The sequence below is a fragment of the Lynx canadensis genome, chromosome D3 (assembly GCF_007474595.2).
Source record: "Lynx canadensis isolate LIC74 chromosome D3, mLynCan4.pri.v2, whole genome shotgun sequence".
Lineage (NCBI taxonomy): Eukaryota > Metazoa > Chordata > Mammalia > Carnivora > Felidae > Lynx > Lynx canadensis.
Genome location: NC_044314.2, coordinates 64,813,749 through 64,838,015, shown reverse-complemented (window position 1 = coordinate 64,838,015; position 24,267 = coordinate 64,813,749). Strand labels below are relative to the sequence as shown.

The following is a 24,267-nucleotide window of genomic DNA, read 5'->3' as shown; positions in this document are numbered from 1 at the left end:
TCTTTATTTGTAAGTTGGCTAAAGAGATAACTAGATCTACTAGAATCATGTATCATTATTTCAAAAGTTAGGCTAGAAATTAAGGGCTTTTCTGTAAATAACATTTATCAAAATGTCAATGCTAAAGATGATGGCATAACTTCAGTACACAAAGTGGAGAAAGCATTGCTTTTCAAGTCTTTGTATGTTACTCAGCATCATTTAACATTAGCAAAATGTCAGAAATTTGCCTTGATTAGGAACACGTTGTATGAGACCAATTTTATTCTCTTCTTTGTCTGGGATTTCCAAGACTGGTAGTAGAGGGAAATAAGGTAGATACAGTCTAGTTGATCTTCATCCAGGCTTTAGACAAACACTCCTCCTGACATCCTGAATCTGGAATATGGGCTGAGGGTCAAAACAATTTGGAAAGTTTGCAAAGCTGCCTAAAGGGCCATCCCAGAGGGTGACAGGGTGCTGGCCCAGCAGGAGTCTTCCCTAGGTCTGTCCTATACACTGAAGCAAAAGGAGCCAGGGCCATAAATGAAAATTCAGAAAGGAAGTTGGTTTCATTTGTAGATGATACAAAGCTGGGAGTCAGAGACCAGTATAATGAGCTAAAGCTAATCCCCTGAGTTTTTGTAGACATCAGTGACAGGCGAAAAATACCAACATCAGTAGAGTTGGCAGCATGTGTAAAAAAGATTTAAGTATTTTACATATCAGTGAGCTCTTTGAGCCAGCATTGTGAAGTGGCTGCCGAACAGCTGATGTCATGTATATGGAAGGCTAGAATCTGTGTTGAGTTTGATGATTACTCTGGGGGAGTCCCAGCATCCCTGGAATATTAATGTATCTTCCTGAGCACCACAATTAGAGACTGTTTCTGACACATGGGACTACTGTGAAATCAGAAGCTGGCACTCAGGATCATGAAGGACTTGTAATCATAAGAAATGGATTAAAAGAACTAGAGATATTTAACCATGAAAAGAGATTTGGGGTCCTATCACCTGTTTCTCAAATATGGAAGGTGTAGCTCCAAGGCCAGTGGTCACAAGCCCCAGAGGACAACATTGGCCCAGAGTTAGGAGGCGCTCTTTGCCAACCCAGGAGGGCAAGTTTCTGTCTCTAGAAGGTCAACTGATTGGCCACTTGGCAGAGCTGTCATGCGGGATTTTATGTATCACATATGGGGTTGGACAAGATATTGTCTAAAGATCCTTCCAATTCTGAATGAATTTTGTGGTACTTATCCGATTTTATTTATACGTTTGTCTTTTCTGTTTCCTTGGCTGTTACAGATTTTAGAGGCACTTTTGCAGGTTTTGCATGTTCTTTTGGGAATGTGCCAGGCCTTGGAGATTCAAGAAAAAGGTATGATTATAGATCCAAGGCTTTTTTTTTTTTCCTTAATGGTTTGTGATTATTTTTTTCCCTTGCTTTTCCCAGTCTTCTTTTTTTGTTCTTTACTATTTATGTACTTGATGGATGAAACCTTCCTATATTAGTTTGCCTTTGTTGTGTGTTAAAGAGGTCACATGGGGGTCATGAGCACAGCTCTGCTACCTGAATGCCAGGTGACTTTAGACAAGTCACCTCACCCTTTCTGGGCCTTAGTTTCCTCACCTATAACATGCCTGACTGCCTCTAGTGTGAGGTTACCTATATAATCCCAGGAGGAAGAAATGTATGGTTTAAGTATAGTAAAGGTACCTGATAACAAGACTTACCTGTGTTATTGATTTGAGTGTACCATGAACAGATTAAGACCTCCCAAAAAGAGCAGCTGTGTGTGATGGAGATGTAGTCTGAAGTTGTTAATGTCAGCCCTTAAGGCTAACCTGTTGCTATGACTTGTTCTGACCCCCTACGTGGGGGTAGGGGGAGGTTGTGAGATGTCAGCCAGTGTTACAAGCTGGTGCAGCACAGCTCTCTCCCAGGGAACTTTCTGGTATTGGAACATTCTCTCTTTGTCTTTTAGAATACCTTTGCAAATACGCGATCCCATGCCTGATAGGAATCTCACGAGCATTTGGGCGTTACAGCAACACGGAAGAGTCTCTCCTGTCAAAACTGTTCCCCAAAGTCCCTCCTCATTCCCTCCGAGTCCCTGAGGAGCTTGAAGGCGTGCGGAGGCGATCTTTCAATGACTTCCGTTCCATCCTCCCCAGCAATCTGCTGACAGTGTGTCAGGAGGGCACCCTGAAGAGGAAGACCAGCAGCGTGTCCAGCATCTCTCAGGTGGGGCTGTGCTCCTGGGAGGCAGGCAAAGAGGTCAGGTCTTGTGAAGTACTCGGAAAAAAACCCCACTCGCATGCTATTCAAGGAAACTCACAAAACAGAAAAGGTTCTCACTGGAAATCTCTGTAAAATAAAGGCTTCTTTTGTCTATTGAAGATTTAGAAGTGATTTAATCTCCTAGTCATGAAGTATGTTTCCTAGCAGTTGGGTGCCAAGCTCTATTCTGAGTGGGGGACAGTTGGTGCCCTTAAGAAGCATATAATTGACTCATGGTCGCAAGATAAAGACACCAAATGCTGAGAATAATTCATCTCAGTAATGATGTATAAAATATATGGCTAGGCACAAAGAATTTAGGCATATGATATATAGTAGAGAACGCTGTAGCTAAGGTGGGCTTCGGGGAGGAGGTGAGGTGTGAACTAGGACTTGAGGTACAAATGTTGGGCTGGCAGAGACCTTGTCTGAGGCAAAACTGCCTGAGGTTTGGCGTTTTCTGATATGTCAGGTGGTTTTGTGTTTCAGGTCAGCCCTGAACGTGGGATGCCCCCTCCCAGCTCCCCTGGAGGATCTGCTTTTCACTACTTTGAAGGTGGGCTTCACCTTTCTGACCAGAATATTGACCTAGTAACTTGGCGGGCAGGTTCACTGTGAGCTCTTGTGACATTAAAGATGCTAATACTAGTGTTCTGCTGTTGTGCATCTAGAGAGTCAAGCTTTTATAAGGCATTTAGTTTCTAGTTTTGTTCAGACTTCTTAAAATTTAATTTTAAAATATTTCAAATATGGAAAAAAGTGCAGAAAATAATATACAGACCCCATGTGCCTGCTATCAGAATTTTAATAAATTATCCTAGGAAAGCGCTGGTTTTCAGGTGAAAGTAATAATGGTAGGTCCTTCTCTTTTTTTGTTTGAAGGTCATTAAGTATGCAAATAATATTTTTAAAAATACAATAATATGGGTAGTACTTTTTATGGAGCTTTGTGGGTCAAAAGCATTTCCACATAATTTGCTGAATTTGATTCATATGACAGCCCTGTACAGTGTCAGACATGTGGTAAAATCACCTCTACCTTATCTTCAAGGAAAGTAAGACTCAGGTTAAGTGGTAGGAAGTGGGGAAACCAGAATGCCATGCCTCACAATGCCACTTATTCCATCTTTGGATCATGCTAATTATTAAAAGCATCTCCCAATAGGATCTTGAAAGATGTGAAGGGAATTTTTAAAAAATGAGGGGAGAATCTGAACTCAAATAAATGTGGGCAGTGTTGCATAGAGTATCTCTTGGCTGTGTAAGAATGTACCCTGTGTTATTATCTATGTGTATGTTAAAATGTAAAGGGGCCAAGCTCACCCACTCAAACTCCCACTCCTCCCAGAGAGAATCACTTGTGGTTGAATATATCCCTTTAGGCTTTAAACAGCCCCTTGGCCACCTGCCTGTCCTTGGGGCATCTGAAGACAGCCATGATGTGCCCTCAGAGGCTTCTTTTTCCCTGGTGAACAGCTCTTCTTCTGTTCTCTGTACTCAGGGGTCCTTCTCTATTGGGGCTGCCCTGCTTTGAGCACTTCTAGTGAGTACTCAGGATTAGGGTGCACCCAGGTGTGGGCTGATTGTGTGAGCTTCCTGTGCTCCTTCAGCAAATGCAGGCTGGCACTCAGCGGTGCTCAGGCCAGCCTCTGTGCCAGCCTCTCTGCCTCAGTGGTGAGTTCCACAGATGATTTTCCTGCTCTTGGGAGTGCACTTCATTGTCAAAGAAACAGGCAGGAAGCACACTACTCCTTCTTCCTTTTCTGCCTGAGTGCCTCTGTTTGACTATGATCTTTCTTTTCTTTTCTTTCTTTCTTTTCTTTTTTCTTTTTTTTTATTATTATTTTATTTATTTATTTATTTATTTATTTATTTATTTTTTAACGTTTATTTATTTTTGAGACAGAGACAGAGCATGAACGGGGGAGGGTCAGAGAGAGGGAGACAGAATCTGAAACAGGCTCCAGGCTCTGAACTGTCAGCACAGAACCCGACGCGGGGCTCGAACTCACAGACCGCGAGATCATGACCTGAGCCGAAGTCGGATGCTTAACTGACCGAGCCACCCAGGCACCCCTCTTTTTTTCTTTTTTTAAAGATTTTTTTTTTTAAGTAATCTCTATACACAATGTGGGGCTCGAACTCACAACCCTGAGGTCAAGAGCCTCATGCTCTACTGAGTGAGCCGGCCAGGGTGCCCTGACTCTGATTTTTGTTACATTTTGTCTCTCTTCTCTTTCCAGGCCCTCTTCCACTTCCACAGAGCTGTAAGAATTTTTTAAAAGAGTTCTTTCTTTTTCTTTCTTTCTTTCTTTCTTTCTTTCTTTCTTTCTTTCTTTCTTTCATGAATTAATTTATTTTGAGAGAGACAGAGACAGTGTGAGTAGGGGAGGGGGAGAGAGAGAGGGAAACAGGGCACTGTCAGCAGGGAGTCCAATGTGAGGCTCAAACTCACCAACCGTGAGATTATGACCTGAGCTGAAACCAAGAGTTGGACATTTAACCAACTGAGCCAACCGTCTAGCCATCCAGGCACCCTACGAGTTATTTCTTTTTATTTATTTCATTTTATTTTATTTTATTTTATTTTATTTTATTTTATTTTATTTTATTTATTTATTTTTTTAAACCACAAATCTGATCATCTCTCTCTCTTTCTCTCTTTTTCTTTTTTTTTAATATTTGCTTATTTTTGAGAGGGACAGAGAGACAGAGCATGAGCAGGTGAGAGGGAATGAGAGAGAGAGAGGGAGATACAGAATCTGAAGCAGGCTCCAGGCTCTGAGCCATCAGTGCAGAGCCCAACATGGAGCCCAAACTCACAAACTGTGAGATCATGACCTGAGCTGAAATCAGACACTTAACCAACTGAGCCACCCAGGTGCCCCAATCTGATCATTTCATTTCCAGCTTAAAAACTTTCAATGACTCCTTCCCCTCCCTTTGCATACATCCCAAACCCTTGATCCTTGGCTCTGCAGTTCCTGTCTTCTGCCTCCATCTCTGCCTACCACACGCTGGCTAGCTCAGCCACACAGGACTTAGTCCTTATTTCATAGCGTCTATATGGGAAATGCCCTCTGATCACAAACTACTTACCTTATTTATTGGTCATGATCTTACGGTTTACACACATTTATAATGGAATATTATTCAGCCTTAAGAAAGGAGATTTTGCTGTGTGTAACAACATTGATGAACCTGGAGGACATTATGCTAAGTCAAATAAGCCAAACATGGAAAGAAAATAAAAGAAAATAAACAGCATGATTTCACTTACATGTGGACATTTTATTCATAAGTGTTCAATGATTGACTTTATTTTTCTGATTTTGAAACATCTAATAATATGCATTTTTGTCCTAATTTTGGTGGTAAAATACCTTGGGGTCCTGTGGACCTCAAATGTTTGCATCTGTCAACCTTTAAAAAGGTGTAATTTTTTTCTTCCTACATTAAGTTATATTGTCTGTGTTGAAGATACTAGGATGTGATTATATCTGAGCTTTGACCTGAAACACCCCCCCAAGAGGGGTGGCATCACTCTCCAAGTGTTTGAAATCTGGCCTTTACCGCCCCCCACCTTTTTTTTTTTGAGAGAGAGGGTGCAAGTGAGCGAAAGGCAGAAAGAGAGTTAGGGAGGAGAGAAAGAGAAAGAAGCGGCCTCACCCGAAGCAGGGCTCAAGCTTACCTGATGTGGGACTTGAACTCATGAACTGTGAGAGATGACCTGAGCTGAAGTCAGATGCTTAACTAACTGAGCCACCCAGGTGCCCTCCAGTCTTTACTTCTTAATTAAAAAACAAAGGATTGGAGTATAAACAAAAGCAAACTATACACTTTTGTTGGTTATTGAGGAGTCAGCTTGATCAGCTTGAGGAAGTATTCTGGTGGTTTGTTAACGTGACTGATTTTCTGGTTCTCCTCCCCTCTGCCAGTGTCTTGCTTACCTGATGGGAGTGCCCTGGAGCCCGATCACTACTTCTCCACCATCAGTTCCAGCTTTTCAGTTTCTCCTCTTTTCAATGGCATCACCTATAAGGAATTCAGTATTCCACTAGAAATGCTTCGAGAACTCTTAAACTTGGTAAGGAAAGCTTTGGTGGAACAAGAGATCCTGTGTACATCTAGCAGTAAAATTGTTAGTGGTGTTGGCCTGTGTTTTTTTTTTTTTTTTTTTAAGAAAAACTAGGAGATTTTCAGTATTTCAGAACACCAGTTAGAAGTCATAAATTTTCGATTAAGGAAGGAAAGAGAGTAGTATTCGTGGAGTCATTTGTGTGCTATATTGTCACTGAATCCTTGCAGCACTTGTGTGGGAGAGGCAGCCATTCATCCACATTTTAGAGGTAAGGCAGTCAGTGCCAAATACATCAAGGAACCATAGACAAAGGGCAGAGATAGGGCTCAGCCCAGGGAGTCTGATCCCCAGTCTAGTTCCTATTACACCTGACTCCCTCCCATGCGCTGCTCTTTTTAGATCAGTACAAAACCTAAATTTTTCATATTTGGGTATCTAGGAATGACTGCTGAAGTGAAGTCAGAGAAGACAGTGGTGCCATTGTCCCAGTCCCAAAATAGATGGGTCTTTGATCCAGGGACTCTGAAGGTGTTATGATTGAGCTGGGTTGCTTTGAAATAGATTCAAGTGGGTAGGTAGGGGTGGAGATGTTATCAGGGACAGACCCTAAAGATGGGATTTTCTGTTTTGGAAAGAATGAGAGGAAACAAGGATGACACTTTTGAAAGCACAAAGCATGTGCCGGAGAGAGCAGCCATCTCCTTCAGTGTGGCATGTGAACAGAAGTCACTCAAAAAGGATGGCTTTAGGCTGAAGATGTAGGAAGACATTAAAGCATTGGCAATAATTACTGAGGATAGAGCCACAATGAATTACTAATTGCATGTCCCAGATGGAACATGGCCTGGGTGGCCTTCTCAGATGATCAAGTGACTTTCAAGTATCATGTCAAAAATCCCAACTGAAGGCTGCATGTTTCAGACTCTTCATAGAGGAAATTATTTTTTCCAGTATATTTTAATTTCTCAAGGTTAGCTTTTCTTCTAGGCAATTTTTCATTTCTTCTCCTGGAATGTTATCATTGTCTGTACATTAAAAAAAAATCTACTTCTTTAAGTACTACCATGGGGGTGGCAGGCTGTTTTTACCCAGACGTTCCGTGGTTGACAGAATGGTTCCTTTCTGTACTAAGTGCTGGTACAGAGACCGGGTAGAAATAATATCTTCTGTTAGAATGTATGCTGTACTCTGAGTACCTAGGCAGCTTCAGATGAGCCAGTGCACGAGGCCTGTGGGAAGAGGCAGAGTCATCAGGGCTGAGGACCATCTGTGAAGGTGTCCCTGATGTCTGGGAGAAGGTTTGGATAAATTGTTAGTGATGCTGAGTCTGAACGCTTTCACATTCTGGAAATGGAAATCTAATGTCAGCAAATTTGAGGGAGTTGGTTCCTTTCCTGCTTTTATGTTATTCCCAATCGAGGGCAAGAAAACACATCCAAGTGATGGCAGAATTAAGGACATTTTGTGTGTGTAGTTTGATGTGGAGCTATCATGAGTATATTGCTGGCCAGTCATTTCCATCCCATTTTTCACGCTCGTTCTGTGGATTTATCTGTCAGCATGATTTGTTCTTTAGTTGAAGGAGCTGCCATTCCTGTCTCTCACTGTGTTCATCAGGTGCCTCATGCGATCCTATTTCCCTAATAGGTGAAGAAGATTGTCGAGGAGCCTGTTCTCAAGTCCTTGGATGCAGTTGTAGCCAGCGTGATAGAGGTACATCCCTTTTGAGGGCACCACCCTGAGGTCAGCCTGACATGAACTTGTGCATGGAGAGAACAGGAAGGGTGTTTTTTGGGGGGGGTGGGGGGGATAGGGCGGGTGGCTGGAGAGACAGGCTTGTCAGTGAGTTTCCAGTTTAGTCCCCATAATGGCAATGCAGCTGCCACCCGAGAGCTTGCTCTGTGCCGGTTCTTTTTAATAGATCATCTCACAGCGGTCTGGTGGCCCCTTGATTGTCTTTCTCTTCATTTCCCATAAGATGGCCAAAGATAGTGAGCATTCAGCCCAGAAGGGTGGTTCGCCCTTCTGGGATGCAGGGAGCAGCCCCCCAATAGGCATCTCTGGATAGCTTGAGTTTATCTGTTGTTTTCCTCTGGCTGATGCTTGAGAGTGTGAGGAGAATAATTCAAGTGTTCCAAGTGGTGAATCATGATAAACGGTCGTTCTGTCTCTCTAATGCTACATCAGGGGTATAGTACCCATGCCTCTCCCTGGAAGGCAAAGGGAGGTCCAGGGGAGAGTTTCTGTAGCATGGTCATGTGCCTCTGCTCCCTCACAGGCCAATCCTAGTGCTGATCTCTACTACACCACATTCAGCGACCCTCTCTACGTGGCCATGTTCAAGATGCTACGTGATACTCTGTACTACATGAAAGGTAAAGGTGGTTTGTGCCCACGTGTGACAATGATGACACTAGGCTCCAGGCCACTGCCGCAGGTCTGTGCTTCCTTTCTGCTGGGGCCACTTAAAAACACATAGGTAACATGTCACATTACTGAGATTTGAAGAAAAAAGCAAGTAAGAAAAAAAAACTCTCATAATCCTGTGCCCCTTTTACCATCCATGACAGCTTCTTTGGTGGATTTATTTCCTCAGGAGCTTTCCTGACATGGCCATATTGTAGTGTCCTGATCACCTGAATATGTATATAATTCAACGTGTCTATTTCAGATATCTTAAAAAGTTAAAAAATAAGAAAATGGGGCACTTATAATCTTGTAACTCAGAGAAAAAGTGTCTTAATAGTTTAGCACGTGCACACACACAAGTTTAGCCCTTCCTTCCAGTTACCCTTTAGTACATTTTTAAAACATGTTTTCTGCATTCTTCTCTTATGTTACAGAGCACTTTTTGTCAATATAAGTTTTTCTTTTTTGAGTTTATTTTGAGAGAGAGAGCGCAAGAGGGGGAAAGACAGGAAGAGAATCTCAAGAAGGCTCCACACTGTCAGTGCAGAGCCCAATGCAGGGCTCGAACTCATGAACCTTGAGATCATGACCTGAGCCAAAGTCTGGCACTTAACTGACTGAGCCACCCAGGCACCCCTCAACATAAGTTTTGATCAGTGTGTAATATTTAGTCAAGCAGATGTACTGTAATCTAGTTAGCTGTTTTCCTAATTCAATTTTAAGAGCTCCTGGGATTGAGTCTGGCTGGGGCCCCAGCGAATGTTAAGTTCACAAATGAGGGTGCAGGGGACTGGGCTCAGCCTGACCCCTAGGAACCCCGAGGCTTCTCTCCCCACCTGAGCTGCATGTTGCCAGCTTCCTTGGCTCTTCTGACTTGTGCCCATCACAGAGGTTCTTCTGATTTTTCAGGCCCCAAGGATGAGAGTTTGAAGAAGCTGTGAACTCTGGGTACCCCAAAGATCCAGCCCTGTAGCCAGGGAATTCTCTTCTTCAAACTGCAACCAGATTTTGCCCTTAGCTGATAGCCAACAACCTTCTTGTAAAAAAAAAAATTGGGGCACCTGGGTGGCTCAGTCGTTGAGTGTCCCAACTCTTAGTTTCGGCTTGGGTCATGATCTCATGGTTCCTGAGATCAAGCCCCACATTGGGCTTTGTGCTGACAGCCCAGAGCCTGCTTGGGATTCTCTCTCTCCCTCTCTCTCTGCCCCTCCCCAACTCGCTCTGTCTCTCAAAATTAAATAAATAAACTTAAAATCACCAAAGTATTTCTTATTGTTAGTTGGACCAGTGTCTGTGATGATACATGCCAGTTTCTCTGTTTCATACATATGGGTTTTAGTATATTGACTGCTTAAAACAACATGGCTCTCACTTACCTGGGAAATGGTTGTTTTCTTTGAGTGCCAGGTGGCATGTGTGCCGAGAGGCAGCACAGCCTATTCAAGCTCTTCCCACTGGGCACTCTTGAAACCAAAGGAGCCAGTGGCAGACCTACTCCTCTTGGGTATCTGTTAGAGAAAGACCATAGAGCTGCTGCCTGAATTTTGGTGGTTTTGTTTCCACCTGCAAATGCCTGCTCTCTATCCCACAGACCTCCCAACCTCCTTTGTGAAGGAGATCCATGATTTTGTGCTGGAGCAGTTCAACACGAGCCAGGGGGAGCTTCAGAAGATTCTGCATGATGCAGACCGGATCCACAATGAGCTGAGCCCCCTCAAGCTGCGTTGCCAGGCAAATGCTGCCTGTGTGGACCTCATGGTCTGGGCTGTGAAGGATGAGCAAGGTAAGCATTGGCGTCTGCTGTGCCCCAGATGTCTGGTGTCTTGTCCCACAGTTTAGGAAACTGGACATGGGAGGAGGTGATGGGCAAGGCCACAGGGCCTGTGTGTTCTTTCCACTGCTTCCTGCTGGTTTTTGAGGCTTTTATATGAAGTGGGAGCTCCGTGCTGGAGGAAAAGGTGCTTGTCTAGGGTGAACAGCAGAATGGGAAGCACGTAGCAGACTGTGGATGGCTGCCACGCGCAGAGCACTGAGGACAAGAGGCTCAGGGCCAGCAGAGAGGAGAGAGCAGTCACATACAATGCAGGATGGTGTTTTCACAACAGAAAAGGAACAGAGATGAGTTTTCAGTTAAGGATGCCTGCCTGTAAATACTTCTTGGTGTAGCCACTTATTATTAATAAAGCCTGCACAAAGTATGCCTCTGGGCTTTTAGTTATGTGATTAATTGGTGAACATGTATTTTGTAAAATTGACCTTTGCTAATTGTCCACACCCTCCTCTGATTTTGAATTTAGGTGCAGAAAATCTTTGCATCAAGCTGTCTGAGAAGCTGCAGTCTAAGACATCCAGCAAAGTCATCATTGCCCATTTGCCCTTGCTTATCTGCTGTCTGCAGGTCAGTCTCACTGACACTGGAGAAGCTTCGATCCCATCAACAAAGCTTTCTTGTTACATCATTCAGGCTCTGATTAGCATACCAGCAGCAGAGTCTGAGCTGTTGTCTTTTTTTTTTTTAATGTTTATTTGTTTATTTTGAGAGAAAGAGGGTGAGTGGGGGAGGGGCAGAGAGAGAGGGAGGAATCCCAAGCAGGCTCTGTGCTGTCAGTGATGAGCCCAACATGGGGCTCAGTCCCACAAACCATGAGATCATGACCTGAGCCAAAATCAAGAATCGGATGCTTAACCAATTGAGTCACCTATGCACCCTTGAGCTGTTGTTGTCTTTAGGAACTTGAACTAGAGCCTGCTATGGACACAGTTCACCAATGAGTGGGAGTCACTGCTGACAGTGTGCCAGGGATTTCTGTCATTTCCAGGCACAACTGAGTACTCCTTTGTGAAGAGGCTGCCCTGTATCTACTGGGCCATTCCCAAGGTCGCAGGCGAAGTGTTGAAGACATCTCCTGAGGTCTACAGTGCCAGCTCTGCTCTCTTATCTTGCTGAAATACAAACCCCAGTAACTCTGAATTTGCCGTTGTTCAAAAATCATACTGTATACCCTTTCTCCCCTAAATTTGTTTCCAAAAGAAATGGACACACTTTAGCAATATATCTCCCTTTAGGCTGAGCAGAGTCTAGACCCTCCTTTTTTTCTGTCTTGTTTTGCCCCATGGCCAAAGTGGCCTTGGAAGATTTGACCTTGGAAGTTTCTGGTCAAACTTGTGTATCTGAAGCATTCAGCGTCTCACTGCTTGGACCTGCTCAGCCGGCCACAACCTGGGTTGTGTGACAGGTCGATGGTGTGTTACAGGGTCTGGGCCGCCTGTGTGAGAGGTTCCCGGTGGTGGTACATTCGGTGACGCCATCTCTGCGGGACTTCCTGGTTGTTCCATCCCCCGTGCTGGTGAAGCTCTATAAGTGCCACAGTCAATACCACACAGGTAATGGATGGCTGTACCCAAAGCTATCTCTCCAGTCCCTACGCGCCATGTGCTCTTGAGGCTCCAAGAAAAGATCCACATGACCTTGTGTGCAAGCCCACCATCGTTTTGTGACTGAGAGGTTGTGGCTGGGCTGCAATCCTGCACTGTACTTTGGCTCATTCCTTCTTCACGCCTTTCTTCATGGCTTTCCTTACATGACCCCCTCCAGGCTTCAGTTCTTTCCTTCCTCCACCCTCCCCTTGCATATACTCCTATGACTGAGGGGTTTTAGCTCTCTCTGTCACTGAGGCAGTATAAAGCATGAATCCAGTGTGTCCCAGACACTGGGCCAGGAACTGTCCATGCTCCATCTCAGCTAGTCCCTATCCCTGCCTTGTGAGTGTATTTTCATGTTTCTATAACAATGGCACAGGTTCAGAGCAAATCTGGTCACCTGTAACCATTAGCATTCATTAACACCTGCTGGGGCTCTAATGTATTGCTTATCCCACCCAGTCCTGTGCAGGTGGATGCTTTATTCTCTCCCTTCAGATGAAGAAACCCAGTCTTCAGCAGGTGAAAGACTTTTCCCTGGACCCCGGGACAAGTAGGGGTCTCTGTGGCTCTAAGGCTCCTGCTCTCACACTCACCCCCTACCCTTACCCGTTTTGCACGTTAGCTAGATAACCTTTGGTGATAGGGCATGTCTCACCCTCGGGGCTGGGTGCCTGTGGGTGCTCATCAGGACTTTTGAACTGTTTCTTAAGAAATTGCTGTGTTACATATTTATCACTTTGCAACTTAAATATTTTTCCCTTTGTTTAAACATGTTTGTTTCATCCTTCCTCTTCTCACTTTTGTTTCTGAAATGTTTGTTCAAATCATTTTAGAGGGGTTGCTTTTATAAGCTAAAAATGATCAGCATATTATTTTGATTTTGAATTATGGAAAAGGGGATGGGAAATGACAGGCTTAACTAGATACATACTTGAATTTTTACATTTAGTTGCTGGTAATGATATAAAAATCAGTGTAACCAACGAGCATTCTGAGTCAACCCTGAATGTCATGTCGGGAAAGAAGAGCCAACCCTCCATGTATGAGCAGCTCCGGGACATTGCCATTGACAACATCTGCAGGTGGGAGACCGGCCAGAGGGAAGGGTGACCTGGGGAGGAAGGAAACAAGTTTTAGATACAGTTATTAAAAAATAAGAAACATTTGTAATTTTTTAAAGCTTGTTTCTGATTATTTAAACCTATAGCTGATTTAAAAAGAGGGATTATTTCATATTAAAAAAATAAAGCTTCTTGCTTTTCTTTTCCTGATCACAAACGTAATTAAAAACAGAAAATTTATAGAATGTATAGAAAAGTAGAAGGAAAGGAATTATCCATCAGCCTGCCATCCAGAGTAACAATAGATTGTCACGTTTCTTCTTTTTTTCTTCTGTGTAATTTTTAGTGTAAGAAATGCGGTTTATATGATCACGTGACCTTGCTGCCCAGGCTCCTGCTATGTGAACTCTTGCTCTCCGAACTCAGGAACCACACATATTCTAATTTATGTGAAAATATATCTTTCCGTCTGAATTCTGGCTCCTTGCTGTCTGAAGCCCAATTGAGAGAATGTGGTGGCCCCTTTCTATCAGACACATGCTCTTCTCTGCCTGTGTCCTCAGAGCCAAACAGATGCAGAGAGTGAGAGATGCCTGAAAAGATTTTGTGTCCTTACGGGCTTTTAAAAGTTCCCCTTTTCTTTAGAAAATAAGCATTTCTCCATACTATTAAAACCTTGATATAATATTTAATATTCCCTCAGCTGTCCTGGGACCATCTGTCTTGAATTAGTTACTGTGACTTTTGTTAAGGAACAGTGCTGGAAGTTTTAAATTGGGATTAGGGTAACATTCTGAAGGAAACTGTTCTGGTCAAATAATGAAGTTACTGTTTCCGACTGAGATATTTATCAAGTAGGCAAAATCTGCAGCAATTCTTTGAATTCATTCTGTGTAATGACTTTCATTCAGATTTCTGGCGAAAAAGTGCTCAGAGCAGTTCTTTAAACTCTGTAGACCTGACAAAGGGGAAAAAGCAAACGCAAAACACTCATCTGTTGTTCTGATACCCAGTGCTGTGTGGGTTTCCTTATGTCCCAGGTGCCTGAAAGCTGGCTTGACTGTGGACCCAGTGATCGTGGAGGCCTTCCTGGCCAGCCTCTCCAACCGGCTCTACATCTCCCAGGAGAGTGACAAGTATGTCCCATCCCTGAGGGGGCAGCCAGGTGTTCCCTGCAGGGCTACCTGGGGAGCCACCCGGTGTCTTGCATGTTTGTGCTCTTTCTTGCAGTCTGGAGTTGTGCATCAGATCTGTCCCAGGATTTAAGTTCAAACCTACCGTAGAGTATCAATCCTGGACCACTGTTTGGGAGCAGAGAAAGATGTCTGTCTTACTGCCCAGTGCCAGGGACTTTATGTTTCTTCTGGTAGTTAACAATTCCAGGCTGCCACTGTCAGATGACTGTGGTAACATTTGTTCCTGTTAGCTGTAGCTTGTGAAGCTTCTGGGTTTCATTTCCCAGAGGACTGTTCTGAGAATGCCTCTGTTCTTCCCTCCCATAGAGACGCTCACTTGATTCCTGACCACACCATCCGAGCCTTAGGACACATTGCAGTGGCCCTGAGGGACACTCCAAAGGTCATGGAACCGATTCTGCAGATCCTGCAACAGAAATTCTGCCAGCCCCCTTCCCCCCTTGACGTTCTCATCATCGACCAGCTAGGCTGCCTGGTTATCACCGGAAACGTAAGGCAGGACCTGCTGTGAAACCCACTACCCTGTGCAAGCTTTGTTACACTCCTTTGACTATCAGGAATGTTAAAATAGATTAAATTTACCCTGTAGAATTAAATGCTCACAACTGTCTTGACATTGAACAGGGAGATTTTTTCCAAGTAAAAGAGAATAGTATCATGGTTCCATAAGAGCTAGGGAAAAGAGAGGTTTCTTTAAACTTATTTCATGCTGATGTTAATAACATGTAATAGGATTTACATTGAAACCATCTCCCTTTTAGCCTTTGAGGTTTGCCTAAAGCTTTAGGAATGGATGCCCTTGATGGTCTTTCAGGGCCTTATTATGGTCCATGCATGATTCCAGAAGCTTTCCCTCTGAATGATGGGGCCTTTTCCATGTATCAAGGAGTGCTTTCATGGAGAAGTCATGACATGGTTTAACTGTCCCTCACTCTCTTCCAGCAATACATTTATCAGGAAGTGTGGAATCTCTTCCAGCAGATTAGTGTGAAGGCCAGCTCTGTCGTGTACTCAGCTACTAAAGATTACAAGGATCATGGCTATAGGTAACTCTCTAGACCTCATTGTCACTTTAGATCATGACAGTTTTTAGCCGTCTTTGAAAGTGTGAAGTTTGGGGATTTATTTTTTGAATAAACTTTTCTTCCTACAAAAGCATTATGTACTTCAAATTAGTGCATTCACAACCAGGAGGGAAAGACCCCATGCGACTGCCATCTGGAGCTGACCATGTCAGTGTCATTACCCCAAACCCTCCGTGACTCCAGACAGGCTCATAGTGTCCACCCAGCTTACCCACTTTTTTATGTAACAGCACATAAGCCATGCCATTAACGTTCCTCCATATGCCTGTCATCTTTAATGGCTGTGTAGTGTTCCATCATATAGCAGCATGGAGATTTTTTTTTTTAATGTCTATTTATTTTTGAAACAGAGAGAGACAGAGCGTGAGTGGGCGAGGGGCAGAGAGGGAGACACAGAGTCTGAGGCAGGCTCCAGGTTCTGAGCTATCAGCACAGAGCCCAATATGGGGCTTGAACTCACAGACCGCGAGATCATGACCTGAGCCAAAGTCAGACGTCCAACCAAGTGAGCCACCCAGGTGCCCCAGCACTGAGATATTTCTAACTAGTCCCTAGCTTGGATGTTATTTTCCAGTTTTTCTGCTGGCAAGTGCTACGTTAAACAATCTAATAGCTGCATATCTGTGAGTGTCTCTGATGCTTTCCTCAGGATAGATTCCCAAGGGTGGGATTTGGAGGGCCAAAGGGAGTAGACATTTTACATCTTCACATGTTTGATATTTGTGTAAAGTCTGGCTGGTTTTTCCAGAAGTCCAAGATATGCTTCCTTGTCTATTCCTTCCCCTTACTGGGAATGTCATAAGGGCAGGGCACATCTTTCCATATATGGAGGATCTCAATAGAGTTTGACAGATCAAGGGAAGAGAGGGACAGAGAGTGGGGCAGGGAGGAAGAGATGTTGCCCTTTTGTTGGCATTTATGGTCTCCCTTCCTGATCGTTACATGCAGGCCTTGCTCTGAGATTCTGAGTCAATTTAGTGGGTGGGAGTGTGGCTGTGTGACCTCCAAAAATGATCTCACCTTCTCTGTGCCTCCATATTTTCATCTGTCAAATGAATGCCTGTCTCTAGTTGTGTGGGTAATTGAGATCATATGTGGGAAAGCTCTCGATAAATGCAAGCTCTTGGCATTGTCATTTCTTTGCCTTCTCACTGCCTCCATTGAGAGCCTAGGCTACCAGAACAGCCTAAGGACTAGTTTAGGGAGGCAGTCAGCTCACCTCCCCTTTATCTATCCTGGTCTCTGTGAAGAAACTGACACATGGACCAAAACAACTCTTTCCCTCATTGCTTCCTTGTCCTGAAAGTGACTCCTGTACCTCCTTGGCCTTCACATCTTCTCCTCCGTGTCTTTGCCCCTGCTGTTTTCCATCTGACCCTTGCCTCTATCTTACTGCTGTGGGCAGTACTTGGCCTTCTCCATGCCCACCAACTCTTCAACTTCTGACTCCAGTTCACCCTTCCATTAAGCCTTTTCTGATACTGCCACTAGAAGTGGTTTGTCCTCTTCCTTACCAGTGAAAGCTTTTATTTTCCCTTACCTCCCAGGATTTCACGTGTCTGTGAAGGGGGTGCTGTTTGCTCAGAGATTTCCAGGGGTCAGACGGTGTGGTGTGCTCAGTATTTCACACAGAGTGTTTCATTCCTCGTAAACCCTGTGAAGAAGGAATTATTTTATTCCTGCTTTACTCAGGGATGAGCCTCTCACCTGGGGTCACATAGCATGCAAGTGGCAGGCTCTGGCTGCCCCCAGCACCTTCAGAAGCCAGGCCAGCCTTGCTGGTTTGCTGTCTCTGGCTGGGGAGGGCATCATCAGCTTCATGTCCAGGGGTTATGTGGGGCCAGCACTGTCCTGATGTAGGTTGTCCCAGAGCCACTGAGTGCTTCCTAAGTGTCTGATGTGAGCTAATACTGTGGGCTGGAGGTAGCGTGGGGAAGAAGCTGATCATCAAAGGAAAGTTTTATAGATGGTAATAGTGAATTAAGGGTACCTATAATTTGAAAGGAAAGCAGGGTCCAGCCAGGATTTTAGCTATGTAATGGGCTCTTGACACTCAGAAAACAGTATCCTAAGACCTTCACAAGTTCCATAGGTGTGGATTCCTGGAACCTAAACAGTTCCCCAAGGTCCTTAATGCATGTCTGGAGAGGTTAAAGCCATTTCTATAGCAGCTGACTTTCCTTTAGGAGCTGGTGTTCACAGAGAGGTTCATCCCCCTCTGGAGGGCTCCTCTGTTCACAGGCACTGAGAGGGGTGTGATGAGGCAGGAGTTAGTCAGCCTCACCCCTGCAGTGTAGGCCCTTGTGTTGTGGCAGCTGTCATTTCTCTCTCCACCAGGCACTGCTCCCTGGCAGTGATCAATGCCCTGGCCAACATTGCAGCCAACATCCAGGACGAGCACCTTGTGGACGAGCTGCTCATGAACCTGCTGGAGCTGTTTGTGCAGCTGGGGCTGGAGGGGAAGCGCGCCAGCGAGCGGGCCAGTGAGAAGGGGCCTGCCCTGAAGGTAGGCAGGAGGAGGACAGTCACCCTGGGGCATCTGGTAAAATGCAAGAACAAAGGGGTTAAGGTTCCTTCTCAGGGATTCTGAGAGGGTGGTTTTTTTGTAGGACCATGTCTGGCTAGTAGCAGCTACCTCCTTCAGCCCAGGGTGGTAAGTGACAGCAACCTAGTGTGGATTCCCCCAGACCCCACTCTTTCTTCTCTCAGTCATCATGAAGTCAGGGGGCTGAGGCTGTCATCAGAACTCAGTGACAACATGAGAAGGGCCCGATCTGACCTAATCTTGGGCTCTCCAGGGAGACAGGTCCACAGGAACAGACAAAACGACAGGTCTCGAGGTCCCAAATAGACAGAATAGGGGGGTTGAAGTGGGTTAAGCCTCCTTTCCCATCATCTCCCCTTTGACATGTCATGTTGGCACCAGTCTCTCTTCCAGACTCCCCACCTTTGTCTTCCTTTGTCTTTTCCTCCCACCTCCCCTCCTCTCCTTTCCCTTCCCCTTCCCCTTCCCCTTCCCCTTCCCCTTCCCCAGACAGTTGCTGTTTGCCTACTGTGTGCCTAGATCAGGGATCAGCTCACCTTTTCTGTAAAGGGCCAGATTATATTTGTTTTAGGCTCTGTGAGCCATATAGTCTCTGCTGCAACTAAGCTCTCTTCTGGTGGCATAAAGCCAGTTAAAGAATGGGTGGGTGGCTGTGCTCCTGTGAAACTTTATTTCTAAGAACAGGTGGTGGGTCATACTTGGCCATCGGCCACAGTTTCTTGACCCTTGTGGGTGCTGGGGATATGGAAGTGAGTAGGCAGACAAGTTGCCTTCTCCTGCAGACAGCAAAAACAAAGCGGGACAGTGAGGTGAGGGGCATTTTAGATCGGGCTGTGTGAGGTTCTGAGGAGGTGACAGCTAAGTTGGAAACTAAATGAAAAGGAGCCCTCTGTGTGAAAATCTTGGCCAAGGGGGAGTAGCTGGTACAATATGGGGTTCTGAAACCCTTCACTCTAATTTAGCCTTCCTCTGCTGGACTCCTCCGACAGTAATCTGGGTGACTGATTTCTTTTTTTCTTTTTTTACATTTTTTTTAATGTTTATTTATTTTTGAGAGAGAGAGAGAGAGATAACATGAGTAGGGGAGGAGCAGAGAAAGGCTCTGGGCTCTGAGCTGTCAGCATAAACCTGACATGGAGCTTGAACTCACAAACTGTGAGATCATGACCTGAGCTGAAGTCGAACGCTTTACCAACCAAGCCACCCAGGAGCCTCCAGGAACCTACCTTTTAGAGTTATTTATTTTTTTTCTAGTTATTTTTTAAGTAACCCCACATTTTCCATAACTTGGAAAGAATATATGTTTATTATAGAAAAGATGCAGAAACCTATAACTAATAAAGTAAAAAGCACCCATAATCCCTCTACTCATTGCTGAAATTTTGAAAGACTTCCTCCTAGATTTTTTAATGTTTATTTATTTTTGTGTGAGAGAGAGAGAGAGAGACAACGTATGAGTGGGGGAGGAGCAGACAGAGAAGGAACTGCAGAATCCAAAGTAGGCTCCAGGCTCTGAGCTGTCAGTGAGGCTCAAACTCACAAACTGTGAAATTATGACCTGAGCTAAAGTTGGACACTTAACTGACAGAGACTGACAGAGCCACCCAGGTGCCCTCCTTACTAGATTTTTTTATGCAGATATATTTATTTTACATAATTGGGATTATATCATAGCATACTCTGAAATCCTGATTTTGCTGTGGGGACTTTCCAAGGATGAGTAAATATTTTTCAGAGAGTTGTCTTTTTTTTTTCAAGTTTATTTATTTTGAGAGACAGAGAAAGGAATGGGGGAGGGGCAGACAGAGGGGGAGAGAAATGATCCCAAGCAGGGGATGCAGGGCTTGAACTCACGAACCATGAGATCATGACCCGAGCCAAAACTGAGTCAGATGCTCAACTGACTAAGCCACCTGGGTGCCCCAAAAGCGGTCTTTTTAACAGCTGTGTGGTATTTCATTATACACAGGGGCCATGATTTATGTAATCATTCTGGTTAACATGTTTCCCATTTTTTTGCTATTAAAATGATGTTGGGTGAGCATGTTTATATATCGCTTTGTATGTATCTCATAATTTCTTTGAAATTAACACCATGTTTGTCTTTTTTCTCTTTTAATGAAAGAAATACATGCTTCCGATGACTCGATTCCATTCTTTTCTAGGCTTCTAGCAGTGCGGGGAACTTGGGTGTACTCATTCCTGTAATCGCTGTGGTGAGTGTTCATTAACTGAGTGGTTTTATTTTCATTTTTTATTTTTTATTTTTTTGATATATGAAATTTATTGTCAAATTGGTTTCCATACAACACCCAGTGCTCATCCCAAAAGATGCCCTCTTCAATACCCATCACCTACCCTCCCCTCCCTCCCACCCCCCATCAACTGAGTGGTTTTAAACTTCAGATACTGTGACCATATTTTCAGTGGTGCCTAGTGGTACACCGCAAATTCCTTAGCAGAATGCTGCGTGGAGGCCGCAGTGATTCTGTACATGTGCCACCTCCAGCTGTTCTGGAGGTGTTTCTGCCACCTACAGCTGTTCTGGGACTGTCCTATTGGTAGGTGCCTGCTGTGGCCATACCACCTCACTCCCTTTCTCCGTGCTCTGCCTGAGCCGCCTCGCCAGTTGACCAGGAAACACACTGTGGTTCCCTCTTGTGTGGCTCCCAAGTCTGAGGTGTGACTCTGGGTTTGTCCTGTGTCTCACAACCTGTTCTGGTGCCTCTGACAGTGGGCAGGCTCTGCTTCCATCCCCTCTCGGTCCCCTCCAGTGAGATGAGTCCTGGGGCCTCTGCACGGTGCCTGGTTCTTGGAGCTGCAGCCCTCAGTGCGCTCCGTGGGGGCATTGTTGACACAGTGGGCTGGTCATACTTTGGGGTACAGTCCCGCCCACTGCCATGGTAGGCAGCTCCCAACATAGGCCCCATCCTCTGCCATAGCACTTTCATGGTGGAGAGGCTGTCTCCATTTTGTCCTGTCTTAACCTACAGCCACCTCTTCCCATATGACCTTTGTAGAAGTTGTTTTCCCCTTTCTCCGTTCCCAGCTGCCAGTCCTAAGTCAGGGCCCCAGGTTCTAGTATTTGTTTTCATCTGTGATTCTCTAGCTTCCACTAAATCTACCTTCTAGTTAAGCCCTTGATTCTGCCTTCCAGTTCCTTCCCACTTCACCCCACCCCCAGTAGTTTGACTCTTGAGCACTCACATGCATGTCCCTTCACATGGAACGCCAAAGGGGCTGACCTCCCAAGCTGCCAGGGTGACCCAGGGGCCTAGAGGTCAGGCAGGTGGACAGAGAGGCACCTCTGCTGATCTAAGTTTCTGTACTTATTGCATTCTACATCATCACTCAGAATCTGGGGACGTTAGATGTCTGATTTTAGCTGGCCAAGGTGGGTGAAAAATAACAAACTGACTGGTTTGTTATCATTTACCTTTAAGATGTCACAGGTTGCACATTGTGGTGCATTCTGCTTCTATTCACCTTCCTTCTGCCTGTCCTTTCCTTTCTCCCTCACCCTGTAAGTAGCCAATTCTGGAGCAGGAGCTGATTTGCTTGCATCTGGGTCAGGGCAGTCTCCTTTTCCTGAATGTGCCTGAGGGGACAAGGGGGCCTACAAGTTTGCTTGTGTAGCTTCCACCTGTAGCTGCCTCCCTGTAATCATGGCTTTTCACTTCCCTTTGGGAATTTTACCACCTTCATACCTGCGATCAGGTGCTCTCCCACAGGCTTTGAGGATTTGAGAATGGCCAAGACTCTCAGCCACAGTATTTTTCATCACCATCTCCATTGGTTTTTAAAAACATAAACATTTTCTCTTTATACTTGATATTGACTAGTGTACAATTGTGTTTTAGAAGTACCACTGTACATGGATCCTTTGTTTGGATGGAGGAAAAGGTGAGGGGCATAAAGTCCATGGCACTCTTCTGGCCTATTAGAGGCAAGAAGGGCTGGCAGCAGGCTCCATGAGAGAGCAGGTTTTGGCAGCCAGGGAGCATGTTTGGGGTGACACTCGATTCAGTGAATTCTAGTGAGTTTGAACACCAGAATTCTGTGACCCAGGCACATGGGTACAGCATGTGTAGCTGTTATCATTTAGAGTTTAAATAAATGCATAGAAGAAATTCATAGAGGGCACTCTGCACTTCCTGGGAGCAATGACTGATGAGGTTGGTTGGGAATACATAGGGTTTAGGATCACAAGCGTCGGGGTTGGACTCCTGGTACTGTGTGTGTGATCCTGGGTGAACATCACAGCTTCTCTATGCTTACTCTGCTCACAGAGCTTCTCAAAAAGATGGAGATGAACCTCTGAAGTGCTGGGTCAGTGTAGGCATGACTGTTAGCAGTGATAGGCAAGCACACACTCACTTAAAATACTTTGTTTACTCCACTGCAGTGACCTTTTACATGAATAGAATAAGTATTGTAGTCTTAACAAAAGTTAATGGTTATATTATGGGGGAGGAAACAAATATTTGATTCTATTGCTCAACAAAGAGCACAGAGATCATGGGATCTTGTATTTGCTTTCTGGTTTACCCCTTGGACCCTCTGGGAGAAACTAGTTTCCAAAGCGTTTTTTAAAGAATGTTTGCCTTTCTTTCTTTCTTTCTTTCTTTTTTTCCTTTCTTTCCTTGCTTTTGGAAAAAGGTACTCTGTTTTGGATCTTTTGATGAGTGTCTCCAAGTACTTAGTTCAGTGGAAGAACCAGTGGGTTTGGGGCAGGAAGCCTGGGTGTCTGTCCAAATGCAGCTTATCAGTGACTTATCAGTAACCTTATGAGTCTGGAGGGAGTCACTGGAGGCCAGGTCATGTGATCTCTGAGGCTCCTTCAGAGCTTAGGTTTGGTGATCTTTGACCTGCAAGTTTGTGAAAAGTATTTCTTTAGAAATATCCTGATTAAATTGCTTCTCTTGGTGTCTAGCCAAGGTGTTAATTAAGCACCTTGAAAGGTATCTAATGCTTAGAGTCCTGTGTGCCCCACTGTCATAAACCAGTGATTTGATAAGATATGCTTCCTGCTCAGAAAACATTTGTGCACTTCACTGAGAGTTAGTTTACCTGTGCCACTAGTCATTTTTGTAGCCTTGGGCAGGTTATTTATTCTCTCAGTGCCTGTAAAATTAGGTTTGTGAACTGACAGATTTTAGGTCATGGACTCCTTTGAAAGCCTTGCCCTCTCTTTCCATAGAAAGGCATTTCTTCACAAGATTTTGCATTTAATCTCAGGAAGCTGGGAAGGAAGCAGGTAGAGAGGTGTATTAAGAGTTAACAGGAGGGCCTGGGACAGATCATGTTTCCTCTGTGATCTTTAATTGTTTCTTCAGCTGCCAAAAGAAGATGGTAACAGCTTGAACCCCTAGAGCTGGTATGAGGACTCAGTGATAACCTGCCTGCACACCCATCACAGCGCCCCCTACCACGGGGAGCCTGAGGTGCTCTGCTTTTGCTGCCCCATAACTGGAATTGGTCTCACTGGGTCTAAAACCCTCTATGACAAGACTCCACGGGTGACCCTGGAGTCAAACCAACCTGTGCTCAAACCCTGGTCTTCCTCCTCTGCAGAAAAGGGAAGAGAAAAACTCTCCTGCAGGGCTGTGGGGGTCAGAGTTAGCCACACAGCACTTGGGATGCTCTCCCTGTCACTGCCCATAATCCCCAGACTGCAGAGGTGCCCCCACTCTTGAATTCTGAGCAGCCTTTTTGGATTCCACTCGTCTTATCCAAGTAACGAAGGATGTGGAAACATATTCCTCAGATGCCACCTGTTTTCTCAAACCAGACCTACTATAGGAAGTTGTCTGACGGTCTCCCTGTGTCCAGGGATAAAGCTGAAGCATGTGCCCCACTTAAAGACTAGCATTTCAGGAATTTCCACAAAGCCCCATCCACAACATCTTTGCCCCCTCACTCACCACATCCTGATCCTGAGGAACATGCCCCATGTGTAGCACATAAGTCACTGTGAAGAACTCAAGTTGCTTATTGTCAACCTCTGTCATTCCTAGGGATGTCAGCTGTTTTGAATTTGGCTTTTCTTAGTTATTTGAGCCTCAATAGAGAAAAAATAGAGAATTATAACAGACACAGTAAAAGTGGCGATATTTATTTATCGCTAAGTAGGAAGCATGGCCATGTGTACATGCTGTCTTCTGGGCAGCAGTGAGGTGATAGCAGAAGTATAGATGACATTTAG

General features: G+C 44.8%; 1 protein-coding gene across 2 annotated transcripts in view; it reads left to right on the top strand.

The window, feature by feature from the left end:
- PI4KA (phosphatidylinositol 4-kinase alpha) overlaps positions 1–24,267 on the top strand; it is a 111,506-nt gene that overhangs the window by 23,222 nt on the left and 64,017 nt on the right. For both annotated transcript variants that reach the window (XM_030292318.1, XM_030292320.1), the window contains exons 5-19: positions 1,287–1,359; positions 1,967–2,226; positions 2,752–2,818; positions 6,201–6,349; positions 7,991–8,056; positions 8,622–8,718; positions 10,344–10,535; positions 11,050–11,150; positions 12,007–12,136; positions 13,125–13,257; positions 14,277–14,372; positions 14,739–14,922; positions 15,375–15,478; positions 17,855–18,023; positions 20,228–20,278. In XM_030292318.1, coding sequence (XP_030148178.1) covers positions 1,287–1,359; positions 1,967–2,226; positions 2,752–2,818; positions 6,201–6,349; positions 7,991–8,056; positions 8,622–8,718; positions 10,344–10,535; positions 11,050–11,150; positions 12,007–12,136; positions 13,125–13,257; positions 14,277–14,372; positions 14,739–14,922; positions 15,375–15,478; positions 17,855–18,023; positions 20,228–20,278 — 1,872 coding nt within the window. The remainder of the gene's footprint in view (positions 1–1,286; positions 1,360–1,966; positions 2,227–2,751; positions 2,819–6,200; positions 6,350–7,990; positions 8,057–8,621; positions 8,719–10,343; positions 10,536–11,049; positions 11,151–12,006; positions 12,137–13,124; positions 13,258–14,276; positions 14,373–14,738; positions 14,923–15,374; positions 15,479–17,854; positions 18,024–20,227; positions 20,279–24,267) is intronic.